The sequence below is a fragment of the Podarcis erhardii genome (assembly GCF_964252035.2).
Source record: "Podarcis erhardii genome assembly, chromosome: 2".
In the NCBI taxonomy this organism is placed as follows: Eukaryota; Metazoa; Chordata; class Lepidosauria; order Squamata; family Lacertidae; genus Podarcis; species Podarcis erhardii.
In genome coordinates, this window is record NC_138498.1 from 91,282,655 (window position 1) to 91,294,373 (window position 11,719).

General features: G+C 40.7%; 1 protein-coding gene across 1 annotated transcript in view; it reads left to right on the plus strand.

Annotated features, from left to right (window-relative positions):
- Positions 1-4,188, plus strand: part of LOC309337038 (protein SSUH2 homolog) — a 30,916-nt gene extending 26,728 nt beyond the window's left edge. Inside the window, exon 12 of the mRNA XM_081853681.1 lies at positions 1,548-4,188. Coding sequence (XP_081709807.1) covers positions 1,548-1,694 — 147 coding nt within the window. The 3' untranslated portion in view covers positions 1,695-4,188. The remainder of the gene's footprint in view (positions 1-1,547) is intronic.
- The last annotated feature ends 7,531 nt before the right edge of the window (positions 4,189-11,719 follow it).

The window sequence follows — 11,719 nt, forward strand, 5'->3', positions numbered from 1 at the left end:
GAGAGACAAGTATAAAACACAGCCACCTTGCAGGCTCTTTCCAGTCACCTTAGAGAGCTCCTAACATGATCGGAGCAGCGCTGGAAGGCTGCATTCAGCCACAACAGTGCATGCGTAAGTTTTTCTAGCTTGCTTCAACTTCACTTATTTATTAGACTTATTAGTCACTTGTCACCTAGCAGGTTTCCAGGCAACTTGCCTCAAAGAATATATGCATAAATATGATCTATGGTATGTTCAAGACAATGATGCTGTGAGGGGACACTTACAAAATACACGTCTGCTGTGATAAACCTTTCTTCCACACATAAGAGCCCCATCAATAAAATCTACGTTTGAGGGGTGGGGTAAAATTAACGTATGATGATGTTAGGAAGTACACTTGTAGAGGTCAGGTACATGCATATTGTATAACACTGGCGGTAATCCTGGCCTAGTAAAAGCTGAAACAGGCCACGTTCTGCCTCCATTCCAATCACATATACAGCCATGTCCACTTCTGCGTGTCAGTCAAGTAGGATTCCCTCCTGTCCTTCCAGATTTGGCATTTTCACCTTCCCAGCTGCATCTTGGCAGGTAGAGGGATGATCTACAGCTTTACATGGTATCTCTGTTGCCAGACTGCCCTACTTCAGGCTGCAGGCACAGGAATCAAGTGTGTGTGTCCACAAAACTGTCCGTACAGTCAATAGGAGCTGTTATTATTAAGTAAATTAATCACCAAACTCTTCACCAGCAGGCCCTAGGGCAGGTTACAACAATTTAAAATTCAGTATGAAAAACAGTTTAAAGGGTCACAGGAAAAGGGTTGTTCCCCAAAACACATGTCTCGGGTGCCAAAGGCCAGAACTGACATACTAGTTATGTTTACACCAAGTATCCCACCTCCCCTGTTTCTAAGTGTTTTGGGGGGAAAAGATAAATGGTTGCAGATTATTGGTATGGGTGTTTTCTGTGAGAAAGAATCGTGCCATGCAGATTCAATCCTATGTAAAATTTCATTATATTTATATATATATATAGAGAGAGAGAGTGTGTTAATACACAGTACAACAATTATTCAACAAATGTTCTAACATTTCAAACTTCAACTCCCTTCCCCCTCTTTCTGTGGTTCTTTGCATTTATTTTTGTCATTTCCTGCATACTTCAAATTATCTTATCTATCTATCTATCTATCTATCTATTCTCATATTTATCTCATAAACAGTTTTGAAATTGTAGGTCTATACAACAATCCTGCCAATAATCTGTTTACAGTATGTTTGTAAATACTCAATAAAACATTTCCATTCCTTTCTAAAGAGTTTATTGTCTTGATTTCTTATCCTTCCAGTAAGTTTTGCCATTTCTGCATACTCCATTAATTTCATATTTTTCTGTTGCCTCTCAAATGTTTTTAATGTGTTTTATAACTGTAACACTTTTAGCTGTTTTTGTAATTGTATATTTGATTCTTATAAGCAGACCTGAGACCTTGTGGTTAAGAGCAAGCAAGACATTTTAGAAACAAACAAATAAATTCTTGTTCTGGCTTTGTCCCTCAGCGGCAGACGATAGAGCTAATTCCAGTCACTGAAGTCCACTACCAGTATGCTGAGAAGACATACATGTATTACGTCTACGGAATGGAGAACAAGGTCCATGCCCTGGACTATCCAGAGAGGTATTGCTGTGGCTGTACCATCATCTGACAGTGGGACACTTTGCAAGGAGGATTCCTAGTACGAAGGAAGCTTTTCTTCTTGCTTAATTATCCACGGGTGTCTGTGGGTGCAAATCAATTCATATTTTTACTCATCTGTAGCCCCGTCTTATTTTGCTTGCCCACAGTGGCCACCAAAAGACATAGCGATTATTATAACCTAATTGTATTTACACTACAGTTTCAGCCATTATTAATACTGTTCCTCTTGGGATCTAAGCGTCTGGGAAATTTATTGGATAGATGGAGAAATTGGGTGGTGGAGTGATGGAACTGGGAAGAACTTCAGGAAGAAAATGTTGGAATAAACTATGGATGAGAAAAAGCACTTAAATGGAATACAGTGGGCAAAAATATAAGAGGGTGCTGGATCAGGCCAAAGGCCTGGTTGACAATAAGGCCCTGGAAGCAGGACCTGAGTGCAACAGCACTCTTCCCATCTGTGATTACCAGTAACTGGTATTCAAAGGCATATTGCCTGCAGTAATGGAGGCAGACCATAGCCATCATGACTGGTATCCATTGAAGGCTGTATATTCTTGGTGGTGTCCAGTTAAGTCATACTCAGTATAGGCCCAGTGAAACCAAGGGACTCAAGTCTACTGATTTCAGTGGGTCTACTCAGACCTGTATGCTGTCCAATATGTTGATTGCAAGGATTTGAAATTTAGATTCTTCCATTTGATTTGGGATCACTAGTGGGCAAGGCCAAAGAAGATTGCTAGATCTTGCTCAGAGGCTTATTAAAATATATGGAAATATGTAGCACTTACCTTGGAGGGGCTCAAATGCAAGCTGGACTTTAAAAGATGTTACGTTATTACACTGTGTAGAATATATTTTTGTATATTTGTATTTTTTGTATGAGTATATTTTTTTCTTACGCTTCAAAGTCACACTAGATTAATGGTTGGTCTACAGTACTGGGCAGAATGGGAACATCATTAGGTCTACATTTCAAAAAGGGAAAATTTGGAAACAAAAGTTGTTGAGCTTTTGTCCAGGAAATTCTGGACGTATGGCAGTCCTAGTCTACAGTACATGCATGTAGTTTTAGTTTTAAAATAGTTTTTAAGGAAGGTGGGATCCACGGTGAGGAGGCAAATTGAGGTTTCATGCTGGATCTCAGAGACCAGTATGCTTTGCAGAAAACAGTATTCTCAAAAGGTAGGTCTAGGAGACTCTATTGAAGTGCAGTTCTGATACAAGTTTACTCTTCATAAATGCATGGCCAACTATGAACAAGAAACCACCAAAACAACCTCCAGTATTCCACATGCACCAAGTAGTTATTTTCATGAGTCACAAAATTACCTACCAAAACTCCCTTATTGAGTATTGTACACATTTGTAACATGTGAATCCCCCTTGTCTTGCTTACCTACTTTATCTTGTTTTATGATATAGAAGAAGAAAATAGGGTGCTTCATTGCTAGGTTTCTTGTTTACTATATTAATCATATTTACACTAATAGCAAACCTTTGTTAAATGCTTTATGCATGTTTGCTGCTATTAATGCTTATTTTAGGAAAGGACTGGGAATTTTCCCTTTTGAAGACTGTCCGCTAGAGGGAAGCAATGGCAAAAAAACCAACCTCCTGAATTGTTTTGGTTTAGTAGCAAAAACACACCAGAGTAGTGGCTATGGTGTGTGTGTGTGTGTGTTTATGGCATCATTGTTGCATTTATTATTCTCTTGTCATTGTTATTTTAAAATTATACCGCTTGGGTCCTAATCAGGTTCATTAAGAATTCTTCTTTCAAATAACCATTCTTAAATTTGCAACCTATTAACAGAGGACAATTTGTCAGTGTATGAGGTCAATTCCCTAAAAGTAATAGGCTTAAAACCTTGCTTCACCATCTAACCACAATTTTAATACAGAGAGTGAAAGATGTGTGTTTTATGAAGAAATGATGAACCATAAATTTGCTGACAGCTAAGTTCAAAGGACATACATCCAGAAACAGCATTAAACGTTCTATTATATATGTAAATTTAATAGCTACTTTAAACAGGTACTATATGATGGTGAACCAAAACAAAGAACAGCATTAATCTTGGATTAGGGTTTCTTTGCACATTATAAAGATTTCTCATAACTTGCACTATTACAGTCCCTTTAAGAACTTTTAAACATTTTCTCTAAGTCAGCTTTTTACAAACTTTTCTTATTTTCCCTAATTCCAGCTCAGCATATGATATGTTGCCATTTATGAAAGTGTATGCCGTTTTATAATAAAAAAATCTTCTAAAAAGTTAGCCTTAAGGTGCCATTAAGCTCATTTCTTTTACCTGAAATAAAGCAGCATTTGGAGTGAGAAAGAAATAAAAATTAGGCAAGATCATGCACATGACACAAAATGTTTGTTCACTGCTCCCTTTAACTGTGTATCCAAATACAGTTGTAAATGTTGTTGGATATGTATGAGTTGGAAAGAAGCTGCATTGTGAAATTAAGTATCTTTTAAAAAATAATAATGCTGTGATCATAAGACGACACATCTTTACTTGCTACACTGTTTTTCAAGCCAGCTTGCACCTTCAATTTGGCATCCTCTGATAGCATGCTTCAAAAGCCAAAGCAGTGCACATTATTGCAGAGTTAATGCACACAGCAGGCAGAAAAAGGTCTTTAGCAATATATTATAGCAGGAGGGGTGAAGCCATTCAGACAGTGAGTCTGGGAGTAATGATGTTACACATACACAGGAGTGTTTCTATTTTCATCTGCGAAATCTTGGAGGATAAGCTGTGGGAATAAATATCTCGTGAGGTATTACCAGCTTCTCAGGCAACTCTGGAATCCATGGCAGTGAGATACCATGCAGATGTGAGGAGTCTGCCCTCTCTCATAGACAATGAGAAAGGGTACAGCACGAGTCACTCGCATCTAAAGAAGGTATCTCTTAGAGAAGTTGTAGCAGACGTTAAAGGGACGAAGGAACACAGGAAACTATTTTGAGTCAGACACTGATCCATCTAGCTCCCTGACTGGTAGTTACCCTTCAGGATTTCAGGCAGGAATCTTTAACATCTCTACCTGGAGATGCCAGGAATGGAACTTGGGACTTTCTGCATCCAAAGTAGATGCTGCGCCATGGAGCTACAGCCCTTCCCTGAGAGAACTCTAACTGTGGTCTTCTCTTCTGGGTGTCTTCTGTTGGTTTGGTGTCATCGATGCATGAAAGGGATGCCTGACAGATTCCTGACAGCAGTGCTCCCCCCCCCTAAAAAAATGTTTAGGGGTACTCTCATTTTGACTCCAGAAAATCACCATTTTATAGTTCAAATTGGGAAAAATAAATAAATACAATAAATGGACAAAAGTACAAAGAACATGCATTACCTCATAGTACACAGCTGACAGCTCACAGTAACTTCCACATTGGAAGTGCTAGATTCCAACTCCTACTTCACACAGTAAACGCTCGCTTCCATCTGAGACTGAGGAAACACCGTGACAGGAAATGAGGCCGCTATTGGGGGTAGCAATGGACAGTGCTGGATTTACATCTAAGCTAAACAAGCTATATCTTAGGGCCCCACGCTCTTGTGGGCCCCCAAAACATTTAAAGAAAAAAACAAACACCTGGATGTACATTTCCAAAATATAAGATAAAAAACAAATAAAATACAGTAAAATCTACATACAGCAACAGTGATTTGTGTTGTGTAGGCTCCTATGATGTAAGTAATGGGCCCCGCCTGCTATATAAAGGGCCCCATTACCTTCAGTAGTTTGGGGCCTCATCAAACCTAAATCCGGCCCTGGCAATGGAACTGATGATTCACCGTGCTAGAGAAGAGACTAAAAATTTTAAAATTTTAAATCTCTTCCGCTGTTAGATTCACAAAATGTTTAGGGGTATGCGTACCCCTGCATCCCCCCAGAAAAAAGCAATGCCTGACAGAGATGCGGACTGTGAAGGATGTTAACACAAGGGCTGATAGATATGTGCATTCCCTTGTGACAATTCTATGATCTGGACACTATCGCTGGATTCCTTTTGCTGGATCATGTTACATAGGCCTGACCTAGGACCTCAGAACCCAATGGAACACACCCCTGAGGCTCCCTGTGGGAAGTATTATTTCATATATGTATTTGCTACATAACAATTTATAGGCCACCCTACAATCTAAGTTGTCTATTCTATGCATTGGCATAATGTTTTACTACCTAAATGTATCATATTTAATAAGAATGACTAATTTTTTTTTTTTTGCGTTTCAGCCTGTGCTATATGTAATTGAATTGTAATTCCTCCCTCCACTGATCCTATTACTGGTGAAGAGGGAAAGCCCTTCTTCTCAAATCCATTAATAACACACTTAATTTTTTGTAAGTGCCAGAACCATGTGTTTCTTTGGCCAGCTGATTTCTTCCCCCTTTGGGCTTATTCCAATATTAAATCTTTTAGTAAAACATCAAAGATGTGATTTCATTTAACAAGGATGATAAATTAATTACCATAGCTCTGCTTTCCATGTATGGTCTCCTGTAGCCTATAGTGAAAATGCACATATCACAAAAAGAGAGGAAGCCAATTCCCTTTCTCTCGAGGTGTTTTGACTGGATTGCTACAAGGGACTCTCCCTCTTGCCTGGGCAGCAAAATATTGTAAAGATCCTGAGGAAATTCTTTTCAGAGGTGGAGCCTTTCAGGCAAAGGATATAAGATTTCCCCTTGGTTAATAATATTTGCGTGCTCTCAGAACACTTTCTCCCTGGAATCTAGAAATGGATAATTTCATTTTGGTCCTTAACAGGGTATAAGAGATATTCTCAAGATGGGTTATTGCCCCCTTTTTCCTTTGCCTATTTCATCTTGTAGTCAATATTAATCAATAAGAATATGAACATGCATATTTATCTATTAAAATGCTGAAGTCTATGCCTGTAACTCACAATAACATTTCATGTGTCTGGGGAAGAAGACTGTATTCCATGAATACCTATGCCATAATAAATGTGTTCCACAAGACTGCTTGTAGCTTTTGAAGAACATCAAGCATGAATGTGAAAAGAATGGTGACTTCTGAAGTAAAGGTGAATCAGGTGCCTGGTGAGGGAAGGGATGGTGTATGAGGGGGAAACATTTTCCACTACCCTACATTCTTTGCCGCTGAACATCTGGATTTACCTCATTTTTCTTGGGCTGTGCACACACAGCATTTTATTTTAGAATCAATGGAAACTGGGTACTAGTTCTTTCTACATAGCTCACAAACAATCTAGATATATTGCATAAGTACTTTTTGAACAATGGGTTTCGTTCTGAAAATAAAAGCTCATTGCAGACTGATTTGGCATTACCCCACAGTGTGTCGGTATGGAAACAGATGCAGGCAGTCTCAGCAATGGGGGGTGTATCTGCACCTGCCCAATGACATTGTGGGTGAACATAAACCAGTATTGCCACTTTCTTTTTCCTTCACTTGGGACATGTGCAGGGAGGAAAAGGCAAAGGTAACCCAACCAAGGAGAAGATTTTAAGTTGTTGTCAAGTAACCACACCCACCCAAGATCAATGTGGTCCAAAAGCAGCATGTTCAGGGTGAGCGAGAATGACTAGATTGAGGAAAAACTACAGTTTTGTGCTAAATGGTTTAGTGAATAAGAGCAACACCTCAATCCTGGGCTGATTCACACATGCACACAGATAATCTCTATTAAAAAAAAATACACCATACCATCATGTGGGAAGATCACAGGAATGTTTGTTTTCTTGCTGTGCGGAGCAGTATCTACACAACAACCCCCATACTGAATAAAAAAGAATTAGAATAAAATAACTCAAACACACAGATCTATGTTAAAAGGATTCCTTCTTCCAGTCTTGAAATGCCAAATATAAAGAAGAGCCATGTGAAACATCTCCTGTATTGGTCTATCCACTCATCTAGCTCTGAAATTCTTCGCATACTGTCCCCCTGACATAGTTCATTTTTGTGGAGAAAATTTCCTTGAATCGGGCTGGTTTTTCCCCTTTCCAAAGCCTAGTGGGTTCCCTCCTGCTTCCAACTGTCCAGTAGTAAATACATTTAAGGGATTTTGAATTTACAATGCGGTCTGAATTGTCCTAATTAATCTCAGTCCAAAATCCCATTTTAGGGCATAGCTTCAGTCTAATTTATTGCCATATTTGGCTTTTTCCTTCTGAAGATGCACATTTTCTTCCTAGTGAAACAAAACATGGTTACATCATCCACAAAGCAGTTGATTCAGAAACCTACTTTACCCTGGCTGGTTGTTAGTCGGAACAGTAAACATCTCATTTATTGTAGTGATAGCACAGAGTGATATCAAATGTCACTTTCTCAACAAAGATCTGGAAACGATACCAATAAAGTACATAATTACTCCTTCAGCTTTCTGGGTATCATAAAGAAAAAGTGTTAGAGAAGTTTCGAGAAAGAATCTTTATCGTGAAGGAGTTGGACAAGGCGTTAAAATCCAACCCTTTTTCCTTTTTCGAAATCAGCAGTCAGCTTCTCATTGTTTCAGGCATTGAATGGGGCCTACTTTTGAGCCGACATATATTGGATTTTCTAAGTGCAGTCTTAGGGCAAGTGTGGAATAAGTCCTGGCAGTTTTCAACCATTTTCCTCAAATGCTGCTATGCAAATTCTGTGTGCTACATGCTGTTTGTGGCGGCGGCATTTTTATAGGTAGGCTATGGTGTACTGTGCAATGATTTGACTTGAGAAGGCAGCTTCCTGTTTTATTTCCTATGATTGCAGCACAAAAACACAGTTACACAATTACTGGTAGACTTGAGTGCCTTTGAATGTTCTCCTAGCTGTGTAGGAGTCATCTATCTGTGAGTGGATTGAAAGTGATGGGGGCTTCTTCTTCTGCAGCCTTTGGAGGTTAGGTACGTATTACACATCCACTGTGGTTTCTGGGGGATACACCTTGTCAGGGAACTGCCATCGGAAAGGCAGGTGGTGGAGGGGCTCTCGGAAGCTAGGAGAGACTCAGCAGCGGACGAAGGTACCAGCAGGGGGAGAGAGGGAGATCAGAGAGAAAGTGAGTCGAAGGGATGGCTCAGGGAGTCTTCCAGCGAGAACAGTGGAGAAGTCTCAGGACCTCCTATAGGTACACCCACTCCTCGCCAGAAACTGTCGCGCAGAGAATCCAGAAGACGCGTTTCCGTCAAGGAGCTTTTATGCTGGAGTAGATTCTGTAAACGCCCACTGTCGGATTCTGCTAGCGATTAAGGGAGTCATGTTTAAGGGCTCCGCTAAGGACAGAGTTTGAGAACCATGCCCAAACTCTGAGGGACTAAGCTTTTACGCACAAGCAGCTCATCATCCCATCACACACCTGATACCACCATCATTATATTTTAGGCACCACACTGGCTGAGTTTTTAATGGCTTTCCGTGTTTTATTGTAGTGATGCTGCTGCCTCAATAATGATAGTAGTAGTAGTAGTAGTAGTAGTAATAATAATAATAATAATAATAATAATAATAATAATAATAATAATTTTTATTTATACCCCGCCCTCCCCAGCCAAGGCCGGGCTCAGGGCAATGATAGCAATGTAGGCTCAGCTGTTCTTTAAAAATATATATATATTTAATAAAATAAAAAATGTTATCTTTTGTCGGGATTTTAAATTCTATATTGGGAGCCACCTCAAGAACTTCTCAAAGTCAAAGGCAGGGTGCAGATACTTAAAATAAGTAAATAAATAACTCGGCCATGTAAAGGTAAAGGACCCCTGACAGTTAAGTCCAGTTGCAGATGACTCTGGGGTTATGGCGCTCATCTTGCTTTACAGGCCGAGGGAGCCAGCGTTTCTCTGGAGACAGTTTTTCTGGGTCATGTGGCCAGCATAAGTAAGCCACTTCTGGTGCAACGGAACACCGAAACCAGAGCAGTGCACGGAAACGCCGTTTAACTTCCCGCTGGAGCGCTACATATTTATCTACTTGCACTGGTGTGCTTTCAAACTGCTAGGCTGGCAGGAGCTGGGACAGAGCAATGGGAGCTCACCCCATTGCGGGGATTTGAACCACCAACCTTCTGGTTGGCAAGCCCAAGAGGCTCAGTGGTTTAGACCACAGTGCCACCTGGTCCCTAACTTGGCCATGTCAGTGCCATCAATTGCATGGGTCTTTTCCATAGCATTGGCCCCCCACGGGGAGGGCACTGCCCGTTCCATGGAGAAGAGCCACACAATTGTTTCTGTCTACATGTTGGGATCATTTAGGGTGCAGCCCTATAGTCATTAAACTTTGAATAAGTGCCATGGTCTCAAAGAATAGAAAAAGACAGGATTGCATTGTTAGACATTCCCCCAGCTGTGTGGGGTCTCTTGAGGGCTAAGCTGTCACCTTGCAGCTGGGAGAATGTTAAAAGGGCACCTGGAAGGATTTATGGTGGGAGTTGTGTTCCTTAATAACATGCTGTTCTATAAGGAATTTTAAAGAAAATCCCTTATCTCTCCAGCTATTTTCTGGCAAAAGAAGAAACATCACCTTCATGAGATTCTCCCACTTTATCACACTCTCAAAGCATGGTGCTGTAATATTGTCAGCCTAAACTGCAGAGAAAGCCCTGTTTAAAGCAGGACGGTTTTTTCTCTGCAACTGTTCCAGGGCTACAGACTTCCCGGTTCAGAAGGATGACCTAATAGTTATATCACTGTTAAATTTTCATAAGCAGCGTTGAAAGGCTGGTCTGTCCTGCTAGGTATTTGTAGGTTCACATTTTATTTGGCATGTGATTTATGTGCCATGCCAACTTCTGTTGTTACCATTAGGATTTTATGATTGGATTGTTGTTTTAAGATGTTTAGTCTCATGTTTTATGCAGTTAGCCATTCTGAGCTGGCGAACGGCAAGCTCTAGCAAACCAAGGAAGGAAACTGTCATCTCACACCACCAGTTCACATCTTGGTTGTTTGAATGCCTTCCCTCCTGAATCCACAGTATAATTTGATTTTCATAGCCCCACCCCCACCCCCTGGTGCTACCTTTGTGGAAGTTGTACGCTTCAGAAATTTCACTGCAATAAAGTCAAAATAACTTATTTATGGTAGCAGCATTTACAACCTTACTAGTTTAGACCAAGCTCTAGCTATCAAAATATTTGTTTTAGTTCTGTCTTTCTGGCAGATTCCCCAGTGCCTGAAACTGACTTATCTGTAGAAGTAGAAAATGGGGAGGATCAAGGGAATGTGGTAAATAAAAAAAGCTGTTCTCCTCACTTCCTTACATGTGCTGGTTCAAAGAAGGACCACTAGAAGTGAATATAAGAATGTTTCTTTTTCTTTTGCCATGAAAGCACATTTCAGATGTTTTTGGAAGTTGGTATGAAACCGTGCGTGTTCCAGCTTTATTTCTTTGCTTTATCATCTTCTCCTAGCCTTCTTCGGTTTCCCGGGGTAGATGGCATTTTCTGTTACTTGAGCTGCTGCTGGAAGCTTTATCTTCTCATTGGTGTGGAGGCACAACAGCAGGGCTCTGTTATTATCTGGGACTATATTGCTGTCCTTGAAGCTATTGTGAAAGCAGGCAAAATGCAGAATGGAGGCTTTGAAGGTGACCCGGAAACGACAACTAATCCAGAATGCGGCAGCCAGACTGGTGACTGGGAGTGGCCGCCGAGACCATATAACACCGGTCTTGAAAGACCTACATTGGCTCTCAGTACGTTTCCGAGCACAATTCAAAGTGTTGGTGCTGACCTTTAAAGCCCTAAACGGCCTCGGTCCAGTATATCTGAAGGAGCGTCTCCACCCCCATCGTTCTACTCGGACACTGAGATCCAGTTCCGAGGGCCTTTTGGCGGTTCCCTCACTGCGAGAAGCCAAGTTACAGGGAACTAGGCAGAGGGCCTTCTCGGTAGTGGCACCTGCCCTGTGGAATGCCCTCCCACCAGATGTCAAAGAGAACAACAACTACCAGACTTTTAGAAGACATCTGAAGGCAGCCCTGTTCAGGGAAGCTTTTAATGTTTGATGTATTATAGTATTTTAATATTTTTTTGGAAG